At 33.2% G+C, this 24,816-nt stretch overlaps 1 protein-coding gene and 1 long non-coding RNA gene across 3 annotated transcripts; one reads left to right on the forward strand and one right to left on the reverse strand.

Moving 5' to 3' along the window:
- The first annotated feature begins 20,366 nt into the window (after positions 1-20,366).
- Positions 20,367-21,802, forward strand: LOC115890847 (putative nuclease HARBI1). Of its 2 annotated transcripts, XM_030911196.1 has the most exons (3): positions 20,367-20,723; positions 20,784-21,209; positions 21,273-21,802. In XM_030911196.1, the coding sequence occupies exons 1-3, from the start codon at positions 20,632-20,634 to the stop codon at positions 21,757-21,759; spliced, it is 1,005 nt and encodes a 334-aa protein (XP_030767056.1). In that variant the 5' UTR covers positions 20,367-20,631; the 3' UTR covers positions 21,760-21,802. The 2 variants fall into 2 exon arrangements, with proteins under 2 accessions (XP_030767056.1, XP_030767055.1); XM_030911195.1 differs by having other exon boundaries at positions 20,784-21,802.
- A 653-nt stretch (positions 21,803-22,455) lies between these two features.
- Positions 22,456-22,735, reverse strand: LOC115890844. Its single transcript, XR_004051710.1, has 3 exons — positions 22,712-22,735; positions 22,583-22,651; positions 22,456-22,522 (listed from the first exon to the last, which is right to left on the reverse strand). It is a non-coding gene; the product is annotated as an uncharacterized LOC115890844 (long non-coding RNA).
- Positions 22,736-24,816: the final 2,081 nt, after the last annotated feature.

The following is a 24,816-nucleotide window of genomic DNA, read 5'->3' on the forward strand; positions in this document are numbered from 1 at the left end:
CATGTTATCCCTGCTAATTTCCTAATATCATGGTCCCATCTCAGATTCGGTCTTCCTCTATATAGGTCTCTTAATTCCTAGTGGGACACTGAAAAAAATATTGTTCATAATATTAATGAATATTGATTATTAACTGTTCTTTCATTGGGACAATGATTTTTTTCATTAATATAATGATTTGTTAATCATAGATCGATGTGCGATTTATTAATACTATGAATCTAATTTCATCAGTTAAATGAAAATCTGGTTATTAAATTAATGTAAGATTTTCATTAATATAATGAACGCGTTCATTGTCCCATCTTTATTAATAGAACGCGTTCTTTATTTTAGTGCTGAAACTTTAATAAACATATATCCATTATATTAATGTATTAAATCATTGTGACAATGAACAATGTTATTAATACAACGAACACGCTACATTATATTAATGTACGCGGTTATTAATATCATGAATAAAATATTAGGGTTTAAATGTCCGCCATGTTGATCGGTTACTTTGGTACTTTAATAACGTCTGTGTGGTTGAGTTATTCAGTGAGGCTTTAGTTTCATTAGAGCGGTAAGTGTTCTCTTCAATATTTTAAATATTTTAAATAAAAGTCGTATCGTATTGTTGTTAATTTGTTGTGTTGTCAAATCAAATTCCGCTGTGTGAGATCTCTGGTGTGGGTATTCATTAAAACAGCGGTTTCCAAATATGTTTCAGAAGATAAAAAACAAAAAGAAGAAAAACGTAGTAACAAGTCGAGGCATGGAACTGATTATGGTAAATTCGAATGTTCTTTTAATATTTGGAATTTTAATTATTTTGATATACGTCTTTTAGAACCGGAAGAAGATGTTGAGACCTGCCTTCAAGTCCTCAAATTCGACAATTTAACATCGGACCCACTTGATGCGACTTGGAAAGCCTGTTGCAAATTCGTCTAGACGTTATCAAGTCTAAGGATACAGCTAATATAATGAAGAAATGGTCTTTTTATAGAAATCCCTCAGGATATCGACTGGTAAATTAATTTTCTTTACTTATTATAATTTACCCTAAAATTAATAATAACATTACTATTCTCTTCGTCGATTCGATTTTTTTAATTTTTAATTTGTATATGCTATATCAAGTTTAATTAATTATTATTAGTTTATTGCACTTGTTTTTTACTAATAATCCCTAATGGAAAAATTTACTGTGCTCGTAAGTAAGTCGGCACTATTAGTAATTTTGTTACCTTTGTAGCTAAGGGCTTGTTCAAATGGAAATCTTTTTATAGTAGAATTATATCAGGTAGTTGGCTGAGAAATGACTATCAATGACATTTCATATCAATGACAGCGATCTTCATCATCGATTATACGGTGTAACAAGAGTTACTAATAGTGTCGACTTTTAAATGTATAACTAAATAGGTTATGAAATTATTTCATTGTATTAATGATAACGGTTCATTAATACAATGAAATAAATTTCATAGTATTAATGATACGGTTCATTGATACAATGAAATTATTTCATTGTATTAATGAAATCTGTTCATTGTACCAATGAATGTGTTCTTCAAATTAATGAACACTGTTCATTGATTTAATGAACTTAAAGTTCATAGAGTTAATGAATTACTTTTCATTGTGCCAATGAAATCGTTCATCGGCTCAAAATTAATGATTTAATTCATTATATTAATGAACTTTTTCATTATATTTATGTCGACTTTTAGTTCAGTGCATGCTGTAATTTTTGTGGTCCATCTGTTGTCCACTCTTCTTGCTAGGTGTCATTTGCCCAGTGCCATTTGACGGATGAAATCCTATTTTAATATTATTTTCTAATATAAAGAAAAATATTTTCCCTTTTCTCAATTGTTATTTTTTTTAGTTCGACTATTGTTTCCAAACGAAACACGTTCGAGGCATAACGAAAGAGAATAGAGAAGAAGAACAAGAAAAATCAGGAAAAAAATCAAGCATTCACCTATGTAAATCGGAAAGAGCGTTCCAGTCACGTCTTGTTCCGCTACGCGCGTACACAAATAATTAAGCTGGATTGCCGCGTGGTGACGACACGATGTCGCCCGAAAGACGATTTACTTGTAACAGCCAAGTGGCGTATGGCATTTAAAACATTTCGTTAATTTGAAGTCGACAATTGTGAAGTTGTTTCGAAAGATTTAGTCGTTGGTCAAACTAAACGAACTATTACTATTTTGCATTACTGTTTCTTCAGAATATTAAGAGTTGGAGTGATTTAACTTATTTCTATTGTGATTTTAAAATTATTAGCTATTATATTGAACAGGCTTAAGCGCTATACAAGTGATTTTTATATTACAATTTGCATTTTCTTGATTTTACTTCTTTACAGATACAAGCAAGTTCTCCATTGATATGTTCTGATATAGTTGTTCGTATAAAACACCTTAATATTTCTCTTACTTATAACGTTCTTCATAAATTATGGTTGCTCAGTCAGCATTTGCAAAGTTTACTAAATTTAGTAAACTTTGGTATTTTATTTTAACCACATCTTCTATGCGGTTGTAGTAGTGGCTTGTGACTCCACAGTATAGGAAGTGTTGTAAGTTCCTAATTAGAGATTATATAGTTAGAAATGATGATAAAGTTCCTTATTAGAAATCTGCAAGTCCGGAAGGATACGTATCCATGGACTTTTTTATATTTACATTTTTTTATTTTTGAGGTGTGGTATCTGCCTCCTCTACTGCGTTTTTTCAGATCTATTGTTAATCCTCTTCTGATCCTTGGTTACAATCTCCAGTCTTATTTTTTCAAATAGACTAGCAATTGGGAAACTGAACCCTCCATATAGTAGGGAGTTGTACAATGCAATGATAGGCCATTGACAAAGAATCGCACATTTGTTAGGCTGTCGCACTGACATAAAATGTGTTCTCGCGTTCCTTCTTCATATTGAAAAAATATGCACATATTGACAGTCTTTTTGTCTTGGCTTATCAGATCTGCTATGAATTTTGCCGAGTGTACTGTTTCGCTGTCTCTGCTCTGGTGAATTTCCACACAACGGTGGGTGGCTCTTCCTGTGACTGTTTTTGCGATGCCGCAGAATGGTTCTGGGATTATGAATGGCATTGATGAGCCTTGTTTAGCCATTTCATTTGGGTTTTAGATACCTTGTGGCTTTTATGCCGTAGTACCCAGGCTAACGTAACTAGCATCCTAGACAACTAAAACTTGGACGTAGGCCCCTGGAACTGCATTTACCTCCCGATCTGACTATTTCGATATCCCGGACCTACCTCTATTCCTTATAAGGTACCGCTTCCTTATGAGATAGAATTGCAATGTTCCTTAAACGTAACTAGAGCTTTTTTAGCTTGAAGTGGTTATCTGAAAAATAAAGTAATAGTAGAAAATTTTCTGAAAAATTAGGTAATTAGGATACCGTGGTAAATTTTCTGGAATATATAAAGTACTAAATAGTAATTCTTCTTGACGGGACGTACGTTTTATCCGAATGCCACTATTTGAGAGATTGTACTAGACGAATATATTCAAGGTCTGTGCCTTCCTTGAGATGGCGGCTCACTGGTCGCTCTATTTAGATAAATAAATATTTTTATTTAAATAAATAAAGCTACCGTAGCAGCTGGTGATCGAACCCAGTATGCTTCAACAGACATAGACACATTAACACTGACTACGATAATAAAACTCATTATGGATTTTAATTCAGAATAAGTTGTTTTGTTAATTTCTGATAGAAAGAAAATTATATTCCTTTCGATTTCTGTACTTAAAAGCGTAACAAAACGGAAAATGGAATAATAATAAGAAGAAAACAGGAGAAAAACGAAAACATCACGCGCCACTTATGCAAATCGGAAGAGCGTTCCAGTCACGTTCTGTTCCTCTACGCGCGTACACAAATAATTAAGCTGGATGCCGCTGGGCGCAGACACTGTCGCCCAAGACGATTTACTTCTAATTGTCAAGTGCCGTTGGCGTTTAAAATATTTTCTTATTTCGTTAATTATAAGTCGGCAATTGTAAAACTGCGGCAGCGGATTTAGTTGGAGACTAAACTAAAGGAAATGGTTAAGAAAATATCGTTTTGGTATATAAGGGATGTTCTTAATGACGGCTTATTTATTTTATAGTTTTGACAGTTTTTAATTTGATGATATATTTGCATCAAATAGCAAACGGTTTTCCTTTTGGTATATTGTTTGCCATACTTACTAGAATTGTTTGACTTACTTAACTTATAATCTAAAGATATTTGCACCAATCCTTCAACTTTAGCTTCGAGCTCCGCAACCAGGGTCTCAGTACCTACGGGTGAGGACCCGTTAAACTAACAAAAACCTCTTCCGTTTCGAATGTAATAAATGGGGTAGAATTGTTTTTAGAAATGTTGATGCGAACATTGTAAGTAATATAAGAAATGGTCAAAAACATGAATAGAGAAATTATTCATTTACAAGATATCTACATCGCTCAGTCACTCTGTAAAAATTTCTCAATGGGAAAACATAGAAAAGTAGTATACAATCTATTTATATCTACAATAAAATAGAAAAGTACAAAAAGGCTATGATCAGCGGCCGTAATGACGTTGTTCGTATTGCCTTACCTGTATTGCTTACCTGTATCGCTTCTTCGACATTTTCTTCTTCGTCTTTTTGTTCATGAATATGAGAGGAATCTTGATCCTTGCAAAATATTTGCTATTTATAAAAAAACATTAGAAGTGAATTCGTATTAAAAAGTAAATTTCTAAAAATACTTCCAAATTAAATATCTTTTAATTAAACCTTTTATTCCTTAGTCCTCCTATTAAAATTTCTTCTCGTCGAATTAATAAAACTTCTGTCGTTTTCTTGAAATTACTATTCCAATTACAGTTATCGCAAGGCTTTCTAACCCTTAACCTGAAATTAAGCAATAATGTATCTTTTTGGAAGCCGGAAAAGATTTACGATTTAATTTCGATGGCTCCCGGATCCAGAGGAACACTCCAACTTAATTCATAACTCAACTGGAACGCTCTTGCGGAGAATCCAACGTGCACAGGGCGAAACGACATCAGCCACTGGAGCAACTTCGGTCTGAATAGTTGGGCCAGCCATTGGAATCGTCTGGGAAGTTTGCGCTCTTTTATCACTTACGGTTTCATTTAGGTTCTATTGCAGAAATAATTGCTTTGAATTCGAATTAAAATAAGGATAATTGAAAAGGAAGGATTTATTTCCAGTTTATTAGGCTGTAAAAGTTAAAATTTTAATGCAGTTAGTTTTATATTGTTTAAGTACTAATCAACTGCTATAAACGTTAGAGTTAGTAGTCAACTCTATAAACGATAGCAATAAAAGAGACTTATAGTTCTGTTGGCAAGCACTCGATATTTTAAATAATGACAGCTTAATTTACTGTTTCGGATGATGGTACGTTTATTTTACTAAACATAATAGAACAAACTGATAATCATTGTGGCAGACGTATGAAGAATAAATATTAATTTACTGAAATATACATAATATCAGTTAGTATACAGGGTGTCCCAGGCTGAGCGTACATTAGAAGTTTCTAAAGAACTACAATATCTAAATCGGTGATTTTTTGCACATCATTGTTTCACAAAGACTCTATCGATTAAATATATTTTCGATATGGAGGCACTTATACAGGGTGTCCCAATAAGTGCAAATATTTTAACTGGTAGTATAGTTCAACCCCAGAAACACGCGTATGAGGTTTTTTTCGCGAAAAAAAAATTGAAAATTCGACATTTTTTGAAAATTCTTTTGGAAATTTTTTAGTTTTTAGTTAAGAAACATAATTTCTTGACAATATGGCAACATAGGCATTAGATTAAATTTACAAGAAAGAAAATCCAGAAAAGATCCAGTGGTTCTCAAAATTTTAGCAAAAAATATTTTTTTTTGGAAATTTTCAAAGTAAAATAACTCCGTTATTTTGGACTTATTTGGAAAACGATAATGAGAAAATATGTTTCTTTTATCGGGAAACTACCACCCCTTAAAATATTTGCACTTATTTCTGGGACACCCTGTATATAAGAAAATATCGGAAGTTGACAGCAACTTTCTTATTTTAAATGGGTGCCCCCATTTTTGATTACATATTCTCTGTAAAATTTTATGAATTTTGATATTAAACACTCTATACCTAACATTAATCGTTTTTGAGAAAAAAAAATATTTAAAATTTTTGGACGAAAAAAAACTGCCTGTGAAAAATATCTGTGTAGCCTAAACGTCAAATTTAGTGATTACCACAGTCACTGTGCCATAAAGAGAAGACATGTGGCTATCTACTTCAAAATTAAATTGTCCGAATGTCACAGAATAATGACCTCAGCTGTCATAGAATTGGGCGATTAAAAATTATCATAAATCATTTTTTTGTAAATGGAAACCTACGCTTTTTATTTCACTAGTGAAAGGGATTTTCAATTCGTTACTTTTTGATTATATATGTTCCTAATTATACCTAATTATTTAAGATTTAGTTTTAAAGCGTATATTTTTATTGATTTTAACCAGTAGCCTATGTCTTGAAACGTAATTAGTAATCGTAATTGTAAAACAATAGATCAGGCCATGTCATATTGTGACACTTTCTTCAAAAAGCAGTATGTTATCGATCATCATTTCCAAGCCAACTTTGCGCTGTTTTCTTTTCGATCATATGGTATATTATTAATAATATCAACTAAACTCTGAATCAGGAAAGAAGACGATTGCGCAATCATATTATTTTGTAGTAAATACAATCGATTTACCATTTCAAATGTGTTAGAAAGAGGTATTCCGTAATAACATGACCCAACTTCAATATGTCATCGGTCGTAACCTCGTGACCTTATCATCGACGTACGTACATTTATATTTCGTATAATTTATGATATTGCGCAATCGTCTTCTTTCCTGATTCAGAGTATATTAGATATCAAATAGTGAAAATATAAAGATATAAAGAGTGAAAATACGAGATATATTTTTATAAATACACTTTTTAAACTCTTAAGGGGGGGGGGGCAGGCCGTATTTATAATATAAGAAATTCAAATAATTCGTTTTCTGGCAAATGAAATAATAATTATATATAATAAATTGTCTGAGTGTTTGACACTTAATGTCAAAGAAAACTAGGTAAAATGAACAATATACGTTTTCAAACTAAATCTTAAATAACAAAAACGATTTATTTTAGGTGTAGGAATATGTATACTCAAAAAGTAATGAATTGAGAAAACTTTTCACTAGTGAAATGAAAAAAGTGGGTATCCATTTGAAAAAAATTATTTATGATAGCTTTTTAATCGCTCAATACCATGACAGCTACCGCCATTATTATATGACATTTGAACAATTTAATTTTTGAAAAAGATAGTAACATGTCTTCTCTTTATGTCACACTGGCTGTGGTAGTCACTAAATTTGACGTTTAGGCTATACAAATATTTTTGACAGATTTGTTTTTTTGTCCAGAAATTTTAAATATTTTTTTTCTCAAAAACGGTTAATGTTAGGTATAGACTGTTTTATATCTAAATTCATAAAATTTTACAGAGAATTTAATTATGTAATAAAAAACTGGGGCACCCATTTAAAATAACAAAGTCGCTGTTAACTTCCGGAAGTGCCGCCGCGCCGTATTGAAAATATCTTTAATCGATAGATATCGTTGTAAAACACTGATGTGCAAAAAACCTCCGATCTAGATATTGTGGTTCTCTTAAAGCTTCTAATGCACGCTCAACCTGGGACACCCCGTATATACATACCAATAAAATGACTGATTTGATGAAAAAACGGAATAAAACGGTTCCTCTAAACAAAACAGAGCAAACCGAAAATAATTATAATAGAGGAGCAAAAACAATAGAAGCAAAAATTCATAAAGTATCATACATCAAGTTGCTGTTTGTCAAATAAACACAAAAAAACAGTTTATGAAAGAACAACAAAGATGAAATATGGAAAAATGCGTCTCTATAATAATGTATCTTTTGAGGGCATGGATTGGTGCAGTAAATTGAAGCTGAAACAGTTAAAATATCCCTATAATTAATATCGTAAAAAAGTAAATTCAAAGAAAGTAACTAAATCTGAAATACATACCGTGTGCGTCTCAAAAGTGGCTCACCGCATAACTGTTTTTATTTTTTTCAGATTGATGCATTAGTGAATATTCCCACCTATATAGAAATAACTTTAACAATCAAAATATCTGACATATGTATATCCTAAAAATTATAATTCATTGACACGCACTTTTCTGTGATATTTAAATGGTACACAGTTTCAGTCAACAAATCATGCATCCTTGATTTTTTAAAGAATTTTGAATAATGGGTATATTTCATGTTCACTATCGTCATCAATATAGAAAAATAAAAAAAATATAATAATAGTTATTTTTTATACAAGACGATAAAAAGGTATTTTATCGTCCACCGAAAAGATTAATTCGCGAGCGATGAAATCGCGATATTTTTTTCCATAGCGAGTTACGTTTTAAAAAATATTCAGAAATTATTATTTCAAAGAATTTATTACGAGTACAAAAAATATTGTGCTGGGTTGGCGTTGGTTTCTATGTAATTTGACAAATAAATAAAGCTGTCTCTTTAGTTGTCAGTTTTGAATCAATATTTCTTAATTCTCTTTCGTGTTGATTGCTGATTGAATTGGAGCCAGAAATGGCTCAAAACGAAATAAGTAAATTACCAACAGATATTCAGGCTAAGGCGACAAACACCATATCCAAACTACTTCCATTTAAATCCCGAATAACTTATGAAAAGGAATACAAATATTTTCAAAAATGGAAGCAATTAAAAAACGTGCGAGAAGAAATAAAGTTTTTAACCTATCCTCGCTGTTAAAGTATCACTTAATCTACCCTTGCGGTCGAAGTACTATTTTATCTAATATTTTTGATAGATATAAGGCAATTTTAACAGTTGTTATGGAAAAAAATGTATTGAGTATTAACAGTTTAGTACACCTCTATGAAGAGTCTTGTCGTTTTAGTGGATTTTGCCTTGAAATTGATTAACAAACTCTTTTGCTTCGCATGATGTGGCAAAATTTTGAAATATTAAGGGACTTTTTAGTAAAACAATTTTATTTAAATAAAGAGACACTCAGGAATTTCCATTTGAGCTTATTTAAATCTATTGAAGTTTGACATAAAACTGAGCATAAAACATATATTTCGTTTCATGATTTTCTTAGTGGTAATAATCGTTAAAACTATTCTACTGATCATTTACGAAATAAAACTCAAATTTATAACTATTTAGGCTCAACTCAAAGTTGTAATTCGATTTAGCAATAACCTCTTGCATAACAAAAGTCAGAACACCAATACTAAGCTCGTTAGAATTTTGCTCATAGCCAGCGAAGACTTCCAGTTTTCGACAAAGACGAAATTGAATTAACAACGAATCATCATCCTGGAACTTTTAAATCTAATGAAATTAAGAAACTACGACTTAACTTTATTACCATTTAAATCGAAATTACCAACTAGCGCCGAACGGCGAGACTTGGCCCGCGGAAAACTAAGCCAGAATCTTTGATTAGCTTTATTCAATGAAAACAGATTCTCGGTATCTGTCTTCACTTTGTTCGAGCGGCGACAGGAAAACTTAACCATATTCTGAATAATAAACGATCTTCCTTTACTTCATTTAATTTATCTTAAGCATATATTCTTTTACTTTGATATAACATCATTACTAATATTCTTTCTGTACCTCTGTGGAGAGTTTTTTTTTAATTTGAAACAGCTGGGTATTTCGCTATTGAAACACAAAAGTTAAAAAGACAAGCGACTCTTCGCAGTAATAGATTCCGGATCATTTTTGCATTAGGATCCATGTCGTCATTTGATGTTTCTATTCATAGTAGATTTTAAAATCAGTTCAATTTTAAAATCAAAATATTAAACTAAAGCAATCAAAACAAAGGTACACTGATAAAAAAGATAGACTTGAACTAAAGTCGTCATCGTTCTTGAAAAAAAAATTAGTGGCAAGAGAATTTATTTTAGCGTAAAAGAAAATATGTTGCCTGAAGAAAAACTCTCTTAACTCAAGAAAACTGGTTCTCTTGAAAAATTCGAAAATTTCTCTTGAATCTATTTTCATTCAACCAAGTGCAAGTTACTTTGTTTTAAGATAATAAGAAAAATACGCTAGGAAGTACTTCATTCAAGAAACATAGTCATTTTTCCTATAGCTAAATACTCTATTGATGAAAAATAATAACAACACGCAAAGACGATGACGAAGGACGGTATCTACAATCAGTCGGCAGTCCGATCAGTCGTACATCATAGTACGCACGGGTTTTGTTGTTTGGAATTTTTCACTTGGAATTTTGCATAATTTGCTTTTTAAACGCATATCGTATAACAAATTAGTGGTCGTTATTAACATGCATTTGTCATTTTTTATGGACAAATTTTAGGATATATGGATTCTTTAAAGGAGTTTCTGAAAAAATGGAAATTAGAGCATTTATTTGCTATATTTGAAGGTAATTGACATTTACCTAATGCATCTGTTTAGATAATGCATGTGTGACTATAGATAGAATAAGAATATAGGTATCGATTTTTTTATGCAAATAATTACAAAAATTTTAGAATCTCAAGTCGTCATATTAAAAAATTCAAAATGTGGCCAAAGCTTATAATTTTAATAATTTATTTGCTTTACTTTGAAATCGTGATGTAACATTTCTTTGTAATTTGTAGAGTGATGAACCACTCCAAAAAATACCAAGGAGTGAAGAAGCAGAAATAACTACTATCGAGGAAAATAATATCACTTTACTTACTACAAACCAGGAAAACCTAAATTTATCAGAAAATAATATTTCTCGTAATATGCCTGTATATGATGTACATATAGACTTCTCTTAGATCAAAATAAATTTTAGTTGAGTCAATAGTATTTGCTATTGGTTTAAGAAAAGTGTCTCTTTAATCAAGAAATGTCCCTTTTCAATCAAGAATTTTTGCATGAATCAAAGAGACTATTGTTCTTGTAGCAAGAACTTCTTTGCATATTCATTTTGGGTCAAGAGTGAAATACTTTGGACAGATAGATTCTTCTATTCTCTAAAGTAAATTTTTAAAGCTTATGAAAAGATAGTTAATGCTTTGGGCAAAGAAACGTCGTTCTTGACCCTATTGAAAAGCGCCAATCTTTTGGGTCAAAGTCATATTCATTTCGACTGAGAGATCCTTTTTTTCAGAACTATAGCTAAGTTTCACAGATTTGACGTATGGATGGTATCACGGATCCAAATGCAAGAATCACCCTTAAACTATTACTGCGAAGAGTTGCTCGTAAAATAAGGGTTTAGCTTTATAATCCAAACGGACACAAGTTTCTTAGTTATAGATTTTTACTTGTAAATAAAATATTAATTGGCAAATTAGCAACAGCCGTTTAATATTTCAGGAAGTATATTTTTGCAAGTCGCGTCGTCAGAATCAAAAATAAGAAGGAAAACGAGTTAATAATGAATAAATCTAATTATAACGATAATAATTCAAATATTTAAAAAATATACGCATATTGTATGTATAGAGATAGATTCAGTCGGCGCGGCGCGGCGCGGCGATGGCACGTTGATAGATTTTTATTGATTGAATATTACACAGGGAGAGAAAAAATATTATTTATTTCCGTTTGTTATAAAATTGCTCAAATCTTTGTTATTTTAAATTCAACTCTACGTATATAATTTAAAAAGGCAGAAGATTAATAAAATTGCGACGATATATCATGTTCCTACACCTAAACCTTCCGGTTTCTTAAGTAGAGCTATGTAAAAATGAATAATTATATTATTATAGTTTCATTTCAAGAATTTCGTTACCACGACAATTTTAGAAATTTAGCACGTAATCTCTAATTGATACTTATAAAGTTTGAATATTTGTCATGGTAACGATTTTCTTTAAACGAAACAATTATAATAGAATTAGGTAATATCTTTTAAATGGCTTTACTGAAGAAAGCAGAAGGTTTAGATATAGGAAGGTGATATAACGTTGAAAAGCAATTTTATTTGAGTCTCGAGTTTTTAAATAATATACATAGGCCTGATTTAAAATAACAATAATTTGAATGAATTTATAAGAAACGGAAATAATTATTTTTTCGGACCTCCCTGTTTGATATCCAATCAGTTGATTTAGACAGATCAAATATATCGACTTTCCTTAATCTATAATTCAATATACCCAATTTATGATTTAACCAATGCTTATTCAAGATCATGTTTTCGTCAATTTTACACATGTTATTTTACATGTTATTTTTTATCTCAAAAACTATTAGAGATTATTTTTTTAATTAACTTTTCTTTGACCAAACTAATATATTTTTTATTTAAAGGGTTCTTGGCTTTTGGTCAATATTAAACTTTTTCTGGGCTTAGGAAGTGTTTATTACATAACTAACGTTCCGGTTCAGTTTTAACCTTTTTCAAAGCCACAAAATGTACATTTCCTTCGTCAAACTTGTATTAAAATATGTGTGCATAAAATAACAGGTGATAACACATAACATTTAACTTAAAAATATACTCATACAATATCACCCACATGACACAAAAAATAACATATACAGCTCAATGTATTTTCTGTACTGTTTTTGGTTTGAAGAGTAACTAAGTATTTGAAGAGGGGCTCGTAAGACCAAAATGTTTCTAGCTTGTAGGACCAAAATGTATCTTGGCGGAGAACCAAAATCTGGATGATTCTAGTAGTTGGACTGTCGAAGGACCAGTTGAAATAACATTCAACAACGATAACTTTTACACACTTATATTGTAGACAAATATAACACAAGTGAAACTTATTAATAATACTTAAAAATAAGAGCGTTTAAAATTTCTCGTAACAATATTATAAAAGCCAAAGAAAAAGTCTGTAATTGTCGATATGCGGATGGCGTCTTTCGACGCGTCGTGCGTACTCTGGACGCGTAAAGCGTACTCTCCTCTAGATTTTTTTTTGTGAGGGGGTGGTTGAAAAATCTTTTATAGACGAATAGTGGTCATTTCCAAGGCCATCTCGAGAGAGATGGTCATAGAAATAACCCCTAGACAGTGTGGGACTCGTATTGATACCCACTAAAAAAAGTCCACCTCCGAGGAATCAGCCGCCGAAGAATGACCATCGGTGGAGGTAGTCCGGAGACGAACAAGGTTTGGGTTTTTGCTGCATTGATTTTGATTTTCCAATGGGAAAACCAATCAAGCAGCTGGGCGATGTGGGGTTGGAGCCTGCTCAGAATTCCATTGCTCGAGGCAGTGGAGTAGAGAAAGGTGTCGTCTGCGAATAACGCAAGACGAGTCTCCAGGGATTTAGGGATGTCGGATGTGAAGGTATTATAGAGTGTGGGCGACAGGACAGAGCCCTGCGGTACCCCCGCCTCTATAGCACGAGGAGTGGAAAGGGAGTCTCCGATGCGGACCCGGAATCTCCTATCGACAAGAAAGGATTTAATGATGAGAGTGATCTGTTGGGGAAAGTGGAGGACGAGGTGAAGTTTGTACACAAGTCCCTCGTGCCAAACCTTGTCAAAGGTCTTCTCGATGTCAAACATGACAAGACCAGTGCCTCGCTTGGCGTTTAGACCCTGCGTAACATATTCCACCACGCGTGCGACTTGCTGTTCACAGGAGAGGGATTGGCTAAATCCGAACTGCTCCTGAGGGATGATCTCGGCACTAGCCAAGAAGTCGTTAATTCTAGAGAGAATAACTTTCTCAGCCAGTTTCGAGAGGGAGGAGAGGAGGCTGATGGGGCGCCAGTTTTCTGGGAAAGTGAGGTTCTTATTTGGCTTTGGGATTAGAATAATTATGGCTAGTTTCCAAACGTTCGGAAAATATCTAAGGGACATTATCAGATTAATGATGGTGGTAAATTGGGTTATAAGAACCTCGGGGAGGTGTTTCAGTGCGATGATGTTTACTTGGTCGTGACCTGGGACTTTTCTGCTGCGCAGTGTGGAGATGATGGACGAAATTTCTTTAGGAGTTGCTGGGGGGATAGGGGCCTCGGGAGGGGGAATGGGAGCTACGAAGTCTTCGTAGAATTCTTCTACGACTTCATCGAAATCGATGTCGTCGTCGGGATTTCGGTTTGGACGGAATTGGCGTTCTAACGAGTCGGCAAAGGCCTCTGCCTTCGCTTCGTCGGAATAGACCACTCCGTTCAGGCCGTGAATTGGGGGGACGTAGCGTGAGTTTGTGTTTCTCATTCGCTTTTGAACCTTCCAAAGCGACTTTTTGTCGTCCTCAAGCGTAGATAGGAAGCTCTCCCACCTTTCATCTCTGAAAAGTTTGAGCTCTTTCCTAATCTCGCGTACCAGACTGTTAATCTGTCGCTTTAGATTGAGGTCGAGAAGGACTCTCCTCTAGAACCACGTTCCAGTCTCTTAAATAATGTCTCACTTCAAAAATAGCCATAGGCGTACTATACAATTTTCATGTTCTTAAATCTAATATTTATAACAGTGGACGACACTGCCCTAAACTTACATTGTTTAGATAGACAGACGTCTGCGACAGCTATATAGTTTTACGATCAAAATTCCCAGTGGTAATAGTTAAGTTAAAGTTATAATTTTACGAATATAAAGTAGGATCGTTTATCATCTTAAAGGTAAGGTACCTTAATAAGGTTTTTATAATGGGAAATTTCTTCAACTTTGTTAACAGAGTAGAGTAACTTTAAACTATAAACAATTATTATAATCTAACAAAAATGTCTTAGCTAGCCTGAACAACAAGTTTGACGAAGGAAATGTACGTTTTGTGGCTTTGAAAAAGGTTAAAACTGAACTGAAACGTTAGTTATGTAATAAACACTTCCTAAACCCAGAAAAAGTTTAATATTGACCAAAAGCCAAGAACCCTTTAAATAAAAACTATTAGAGATTGGTATAGGTTAGTATAACAGAAAAATTTGGAGATTTGGAAGAAGTTTCGAAAAATATAATAATATAATGGTCTTCCATTTAAAATAACAGAGATGCTACCACTTTTACTATAAAGCGGCAACACTGTAATGCTGAAAATAATTTAGACAGATGGAGCAGGTGCCTTTATGCAAAAGTCCAAATTTTCAAAAAAAATCTTATCACCGGTTCTCCATAAACGTCTGCCATGGCCGTGAATGAATTACCCTGTATACAATTGGCGTTTGGGTCTATTGGTGTAACCTGGAATGAGAATCCTCCAACGGTCAAACACACGAAGAAATTTCTCAGGACTTACTATCGAGAAAAATCAAAGATTTTCGTTGATTTAAGAAATTAAGCAGTTTTTACAAAACACTCTCTCCTCAATGAACACTTCAGTAGATTGAAGCTAAGAAACAACGGCTAATGCAGATTCTGTGGGGACAATGAGGAAACATCAGAACATCTCATCACAGAGTGTGCCGAGACGACAACCATTCGCGCCATAAACTTTGGTACGACTGATATCGGAGATATAGAACTAACCTCTGTAAAACCATCTCAGATACTGGCTTTTGTCAAAGCCATGAGATTATATGATGAGTCATATCTCAAGAAAGGGGGACACAATAGATCTATAAGTTGACGTTGATTAACTTTCCCCCTCACAAACAATATACAATCTACAAATACCATCTTCCTGAAAATTTGCACCGTGTTTTTAATACCTTAAACAATCTCCGACATTTTTTTTGTTTGTAGATGCCTTGTTTTCGTGTTAGACTTCAATCAGGCACAAAGCTCCCGACACAAGTCGAGCATTATTTATTCTCGACTGCAACAAAGACTGGCTGCCTCTCAAATTACGACATAGGTTGCAGAATTCCTCGAATTATAAACATGTTACCGCAAACCGCCCCGATTCCTAAAGGAGAAACACGGCCGGGAAGGGGAGAAAAAAGCGCCAATTTGCATATTATTTCTTTTGTAGTTGGTTGGCGCGACCCCGCTTTCCTCCGTACGCCATCCGATAACGAGCGCGAGAATTTGCATACTTTTGTCTTGTAAATATTTTAAAAACAATGCCACGGAAAATAGGGGAATAATTCGTTTTAGGAGAACATCTTGAGATATCAGTGGCGTGGAATGGAAAGGGCTAGGGTAAGGTTCGATTGGTTCACAGTCCACACAATGGTTGGAGGAATTTGTAACGTTTTATAAAATGACTAAATAATACAAGGACTAATAACGCCCAAGACCAAATTGTTACCGTTCCTCCAAACAGTGCCGTGGCTCATATTTTTCTTAAGAGTCTATTACGTTGTACTGTTCGGGTCTATCTCAGGGGTCAGGTAAAACGGGTGTGTCCGAAGGAAATATACAGGGTGGCCCATCGAAAACGTTCCGCAAGGCATAACGGCCAGGGTAATTTTTTTTTCAGAAAATTCAAAAACACGTCAATTTTGTTTGTGAGGAGGACAACTTTTGCCTTTTTTCAACCCTCTAAGCGGGGGTGTCATCCCCCAATTTTTTTTCAAATGGAAAGGGGGTCAAGTGGTACCGCAATGAAAAGGGCTTTCTATTCTCTATATTTTCCGGCTTCGTTTTTGAAAATTGGTCGAATCATTGAGAAATTATAAAGGATTTAAATTTGAAAAGTTTATTTAAACATTTATCAGAGTAAATGATAAGGGTAAATTCCTTCGACCAATTTGCTGTTTTTTCTTATTATTTCTAGATGTTTACGCATTTTTTCACTTGCCACAAGGTTGAACGATCAGGTGCGGTAGTTGCTAGATAGCTGTTCTGTGACTTATGCGTTGAAGTTCTTCTCAATATCGTTAAACTTTTTAACAATTATTATGGTGTACTCACTTGCAGAAAAAGTGGAAATAATCGAACTTTATTTTAAAAATAATGAATGTGGCAGTCGGGTTGCGCAGGTATTCAATGAACGCCATCCTGACAAACACCTTTATGGCAAAATTGTTCGCGAGTTAGTAACAAAATTTCGCGAAACTGGTTCCGTTATGAATAAAAAGAGGCAGAGGGAAAATCCAGTAGTAAATGAAGCTATGGAGGTATTCGTATTGGGCCAAGTTGCCATGGATAGTACGCTGAGTACAAGAAAATTGGCTAATGAGACCATCGTGAATCGTACAAATGTCCAAAGGATATTAAAAAAACACAAGTTCTACCCGTACAAAATTTAGTTGGTACAAGAACTTAACGAAGACAATTTTGATCGTCGCTTGCAATTTTGTGAAACTATGAGTGAACGAGTGGCGAATGATAATAATTTCCTATCTAATGTGTGTTTTTCGGATGAGTGTACTTTCTTTTTGAACCATGTAGTTAATCGGTACAACTGTCGGTACTGGACTGAGGACAACCCCAGGGTTTTTCACGAGGTGCACACACAAAACCTTCAGAAATTGAACGTGTGGGCTGGTATTTTTGGAAATTCTATTGTGGGTCAGTTTAACGATATTGAGAAGCTTGTGTAACACCAAAGGTTCCAACCCTCAACTGTAATATTGAGAAGAACTTCAACGCACAAGCCACAGAACAGCTATCTAGCAACTACCGCACCTGATCGTTCAACCTCGTGGCAAGTGAAAAAATACGTAAACATCTAGAAATAATAAGAAAAAAACTCAAATTGGTCGTAGGAATTTATCCTTATCATTTACTCTGATAAATGTTTAAATAAACTTTTCAAATTTCAATCCTTCATAGTTTCTCAATGACTCGACCGATTTTCAAAAACGAGGCGGGGAAATATAGAGAATAGAAAGCTCTCTTCATTGCGGTGCCACTTGACCCCCCTTCCCATTTGAAAAAAGTGGGGGGATGACACCCCCGCTCAGAGGGTTGAAGATTTTGCAATCATTTTTGGGGCAAAAGTTGTCCCCCTCACAAACAAAATTGACGTGTTTTTGGATTTTTTGAAAAAAAGAATACCCTAGCCGTTATGCCTTGCGCTATGTTTTCGATGGGCCACCCTGTATATTATATTTCAGAAATCTACCTAAGGCTTAGCCCGATCCTGTCGTGTTAAACCACACCCAAAATTCAAAACACACGTGCTTTGATTAAGGCTTGATTAAGGTTTGCAGAGCTTCAGCATTTGCCATAAAATAGCGAGAAATTTGTTACAAAACCATATAAATTATATATCACTGTAATCACAAAACTTCAATCTATTTCCGTATTTTAACGAAATTTTAAATTATGTCTTTATTTTCGAAAAAAAATAGTCATAAGGAATATTTTTTCATAAGGCTGATGTTTGACCATCAAAATCTTAAAAATAAAAACTTGTCTAAAAATGTACTACAATACGGATATAGTATAATCCTGAACGCTTATTTTGCTAAATTTTCGGACTAATGAAATGGACTCTTAACTTAGCTGCTTGAAGAGATATTGTATTTTTGATAAATGTTTTGACTACGCTTATAGTGTATGCGGTGGTATCATACTAATTAATTATGAAAAAAAAAACTTATTAAAATGTTAACAAGAGTTACAAAAGAAGTATCGACGTATAGCACATATCAAAACTAAGGAAACGCTAACCAGGTGGAGTGAACAGTTTGTTTTCCTATGAAACTCCTGGCTCTTTTATCGCTGCGGCTTTTACACTTGAAAGCTGAACAATTAATCACAATTGTAATAAAGTTTATACAAAGTTCACTACACACAAACGGCGCCTAACATCACTAATTCTGCTGTAGCCTGTATATGAGCGTTACGTGTCCTTGTATTTTTTAGTCGCTGCAATTAATACCCCTTCCATTCATTCTTACATTCTCTACAGATTACACATTTGGTTATTTCTAGTCATGGCTCTAGACCAAGGTAGGATTTCGATGATCCCTGTCTTGGTCAGGAAAATAATATTGTTAGATATTGTAAAATCTAATATCGCACACTCAACCAACCAAACCAAACTTTAATCGTTCATTTTAGTAAACGTGGTTATGCCAATCAATGGTTTTATGTAAAATGTAAAAAAAAAGTAAAATATGTGAATCTGTAAAGTAAAATTTATGAAAAAAATGTGTAGCTATTTATAAAATTATAATATGAGGTCAGTAAGTGATGTTTTATTAAAAGAAGAATAAAATATTAGTCTGTAATTCTGTAATTGTAACTATAACAATTCTTCATAATATCTCTCTCTGTAAGTTTGTTAAATCTGCGTATTTTATAAATAAAATATTTATTTACAAAAGTTTTATTGTTTTTTTAAGTTAAGTTGTTAGGTTGGAGACCACAGGAAACCTTAAAGAACTGTTGACAGGATTTACAGAAAAAAAGGTTGGACAAAAGACGAATTGATCAAAAAAGATCGACAGAAAAGGAGACTAGAAGAAGACAAATCACACTATGACAAATTGAAAAAAATATAGAGTATTTCAGCTTAGTTACACTTAGCTAAATATAGTTGAAAATTATCGAAAATAATTAAATTTAATGAAGAATACTAACTACGACTATGTCAATATTGTTACCTATTGTTCCTTAACTTTTATAATATATTTTCTTAATTTTTCATTTTATTGCTTTGTTAAAATAAGGACCTTTATTATTACAGCTACGGAACAATTAAATTTTCATTTAATTTTTAGGGCTAATTAGCCGGCCTTTGAAATGAATGTCTTTTGTGAGTTAAAGAAACAGTTTAAAGTAAATTTTATTCTTTCGACGAGAACAATAATTATTTTTACATTTTGCTTTCATTACTTTGTTGGTTACTTAATTATGTAACCAACTAAATTGTTATATTAGAATTTAGTATATTTTATTTTATGACTTAACTATTTTGATATATCAATTTTTGAAAATTATGGCTGAATTCCGTTTAAAACCAAGTTAGGCTTTGTAAACTTTGATAACGATTGGTTTCTGAAAAATATTAGGATAATGGTTTAGCAAAATAGTAGTAGAAAATCAAATTTATCGTATTTTAAATTCTAATATTTTTATAGAACTTTTATATAATACTTGTTTTACCTTTTCAGTACAGTTTAATATTAAAAAATACATATTCAATCAATGAGCGGTTGAACTTGTCAGATAGGTCAAGTTTTTTTCAACGTCACAAATGATATTGATCTCTGTTGATATGATATTGATCTTTGTCTGCCGTTTCTAGATGTCCTTGTTAGTAGATATGAGGGATCTATTAAGACTTCTGTATACAGAAAACCCAGATACATGGGATAATATTTAAGTTTCAGTCAAATCATTCTGAAGCAACTAAGAAAAGAATAATTAAAACTTTATGTCATCGAGTAAACACCATGCAGTGACCAAGAATCACTTAGGGCCAATTCTACAATTCAAGTATAAACCTAGAATAAGCTATACCTTAGAAAACTGCTCATTATTGCGTTCTACAATACAACCGATAAATTTATCTGAAGTATAAACCTGGTGTAAGTTATCTCTTCCAGTTTGATGGTATATCCCAGGAATAAGTTTATACTGCCTTCCTATTGGTTGGTGCCATTCCGTTTCCTCACGTCATTTTCCGGAAAAAACTTAACCTAACTTGCTTGTTTTGTTTAAGAGACTGTATTTTTTTGTTAAATTCGGTACGTTCATCAAATATTTAAATGGATCCTTTCAATTTGCCTAATAATTTTGAATCTGATGATGAAATTGAGGAGTTCAGATTATACAGGAATCCTAAAGTGTTCAAAGTCAGGTAATAGTCAGGAATTTACAATTTTATACGTAGAGTTTCTAACTAAAAAATATGTTTTAGGCCCAATTATTTTGAAGAATATGATGAACTAGAATTTTTTAAGCGTTTTCGGTTGCAGAAACAGACCTGTGCTATGCTGTTAGGTTTAATTCGAGATGAAATAACATCAGCAACAGATCGCAATAATGCCATACACCCTGAGACAAAAATTTTTCTAACTTTGCGGTTTTATGCTACAGGTTGTATGCTACTTACCACAGGTGATTTCACAGGGGTAAGCAAAACATCTGCCTGTGTCATTGTGACTCAGGTCACAGAGGCTATTGCTTCTTTGCGACCAAGATTTGTTAAATTACCAGAGGGAGAAATGGAGTGTCAGAGGATAAAAGAAGAATTTTATTCAATTGCAAGGTTTCCTAAAGTTATTGGTACTATTGATTGTACCCATGTACGCATTATTTCACCGGGTGGTGATCAAGCGGAGAGGTATAGAAATAGAAAAGGGTACTTTTCATGGAATGTTCAAACAGTTTGTGATGCTCGTTTAAGGATAATGGACATTGTTGCTCGCTGGCCTGGCTCTTCCCATGATCAGACTATTTATAATAATAGCAGACTTAAAGGAACATTGGAAAGTGGAAGATTTGGAACATCGGTGCTTTTGGGTGACAGTGGTTATGGCAACACCAACTTTTTAATCACACCTTTGGAACATCCAAATACTCGAGCAGAAGCTCTATTTAATGAATCCCACATTCGTACACGTAACTGTGTGGAAAGGTCATATGGGGTATGGAAAAGAAGATTTCCCATTTTATCTTTAGGGATGCGTGTATCATTGGACCATTCAAAGGCAATAATAGTAGCAACTGCAGTTCTACATAATTTGGCAATTGAGGAACATGAAGAAGAACCACCTCATGAAATGGACGTTCAAGAAGTAGACATACCAGTACCTGTTGCAAATGTAGGTATGGTTCGAGAACAAAACCGAATGCGGGCATCCCTCATTCTCAACCATTTTTCAAATTTATGAAAACTATATATTCTTTTTGTAATATAAACACATTTTTATATGACACGCATGACCTTTTCTTTAACCTTAAGCATCATTTCTAATTTTCTCTAAAACGGTATGGAAATTTGGAAAAGTATAAACAGGATTAACCATTTTAGAACAAGCAAAATTTTTATGAAGAATGCATTTTTCTTAAAATGCCAATAATAAAAAAGGCTTTCCTTTTGTAAAGACAATCCAGGGACATACTGTATTAATTTACTAATTTTCAGAATAGGCACTACAATGAATTTGAAGTTTCTTCTGGCTTTGTAACATATTTAAATTTTAAAAAGTATACTTTAATTTTGATACCTATTATAGAAACATTTGCGGAAGAATATTATTTTTTTTATATTCTTCCGTGATAGGCTATATGAATAGAATATATAGGCTATATAGAATAAATAAATATACGAAACAATTCTTTTACTTAAATAGAAGTTAGTTTTTATTTTTTAATTCAGCTAACAATATATCTATTTCTAACTTGTGCTTTTCAGCAATATTTATTTTTTTTTGTTCTGCTTCCTCCCTTAATATTTTGATCTGTGCCTCAATCAGGCCTTTTTTCTGCTCCCTCTCTTCTTGCAGAACCTGAGTTTGTAACTCTACAAGGGCAATTTTTTTCTTCAGTAATTCCTCTTGAAGTGTTTCAAAATGAACTGCCTTTATTTTTTAATTTGGAACCAATGGATTCCACTTTACTAACCCTCCTCCTTTTTTTTGACATCATTAGAGCCTAAAAAAATATTATTAGTACATAAAACTAATTTAATGACATACAAGTATATTATCGTACAGCATGGGGTTACTCCAATAGTTTTTGTCACCTGTTCATTCGTGTCTTCTAAATCAGTATTATTTGGTTCTGTAAGGAGAATAATATTCATTTAGTAAACCCTTAACAATCAGTTATGAAAATTCTTACCAGGAACTGTCAACTCGATACTTTTTCGGCTGCCTCAACTGCTGTGGATTCCACGTCTGCCAACTGCTCAAGCTTATCTAAAATTATTTATGCACTTAAAAGAACATTTTAAATTCAATTACTTACAATTTCAGCTGCATCAGAACTGTCTTTATCTATAGTTATTTCCTCTGCTGCTATATCTTCATTACTTATTACTTCAGTAGGTACAATAGGGACCTGAGAGGAAATGCTGCTAGAGTCTTCAGTGAGTAGCTTATTACTACTGTTAGGTAAATCTAGAATTAAAAATATAAATGTCATTATAACAAGTTTTTTAGTTATGGAAGTAACTAATATTACCAAAATCGCAATCAAACTTAGAACAAGTGCCAGACATCCCAATCCGAACTACAGCCAAAATACGTTTCCTATATAGCCTGACATTTTAAAGTCAGAACTTCCTGGTCCACCACCTGTCTTATATAAACTTTGTTTGTACTCTCCATATTCCTTTTTGGTGGTTTTTTTTAGAGAATCCCACTTGCTACGTAGCATTTTAGAAGTTCGTGCTGTTGCACACATCGAATTAAATTTAGTCTCAATCTTCTTCCATTCTAGCTCTTTTCTGCTGTTGTTAATCGTATCTGTCTTCTTGCATTCTATAAAATAAGTAATATGAAAATACAATTCCAAAGGATGTCCGGTATACCGGATGTCCTTTATAAAGAAATCAATATGCTGCACTTGCCTACAATAAGCTGAGATTCCTCCACTAAGCTCAGTAAAACTTCAGTCTCGTCGGCTGTAAAATTATTACACCGTTTTTCTCCATACTTATATTAGCTTTCGCTCGCAAACCACACACTCAAGAAACAAAAATGAAATGAAACCGCTACTCTGACCGCTAAAGATAAAGAACTACCCATGAAAACCACTAAAACGTTACTGAAAACAGAGCTGAAAGTCAGGTTATAGTGTATAATACCACAGATAATATCCGCCTTTCAAAATGTCAAATGTCAAAATGCTAGTTCATTGGAACTACCAAGGAGATATACTTGGAATAACTATACCGATTATAAAAAACGATTGTAAAACCGACAACCAGTTATACTTGGAATAAATCGGGGTATAGGTTATCAGTAGAATAATTATACTGGCTTTTATACTTGCATTGTAGAATCGGGCATTAATGTTGAATTAAATAACATTAAAACGGATTTGCTTCAGAATGTTTACTGTGAGAAGTTCATAGACAAAATTATATCAACGTAAAACTGACTCATTGGTTCATCGACTTGAGGAGGATGCTCTCTTTCTCTCTCTTAACTATTCCATACAGGGTGACAATTTGAAAACGAACAGTATTTAATATTACCTCTACCGATGATAGTATGATAATTTGGCGAAATACGTCAATTTACATATCAAGGGGGACAATTTTTGAGGCATTTGTTGCCGTGTTACTTTCAACCCTTTGATCCCCAGGGTATCTACTCCTAAAATTTTAAATGGCAACCCCATTTTACCATTTTTGTGTTCCTTATAAGATTCTACATAAACTGCATTATTATTTTGTCAAAATTGTGATACTTAACCTCACAAATGAATGAAATGTATTTAATATCTAATTTTAAAACGGATTGCATTCACCGCCTCATACAACTTCATTTTAAAATGTTTGTACCTACTAATACTATACATTTCAAATTCCTTGATTTATTTACATTTCGTCTTCGATATCGGCACTACAAAACATAAAGTGATTTATTTTTTTTTGCCGTTTTCGACAAAACAAGATTCTCGTTTTGCTTATTCCTGATATTTCGAACAAATGATAAGTAGGTACTTGTTCTTTATTTTCCGACTCTTGGTGTTCATTATTTATTTCATGTTCTTCCAGAATCAGTGAAATAAGCTGTGAAAGTTAATTTCATAAATAATTTCAATAGTTTTGAATTATTAGTGTTGCCTCTCTTAAAATGGTTTACACTATTGCTGAACGCGTACACAATGATTTACGTTTACGGACCTGAAAATTGCTGCTTTGCAAGAACGGCGGCCGCATTCAACGAAACATCGTGAAAGAAATGTTGGACACAATTTGGACACATTGGACACAA

Source organism: Sitophilus oryzae, unplaced genomic scaffold (genome assembly GCF_002938485.1).
Source record: "Sitophilus oryzae breed Bouriz unplaced genomic scaffold, Soryzae_2.0 scaffold_931_pilon_pilon, whole genome shotgun sequence".
NCBI classification, from domain to species: domain Eukaryota; kingdom Metazoa; phylum Arthropoda; class Insecta; order Coleoptera; family Curculionidae; genus Sitophilus; species Sitophilus oryzae.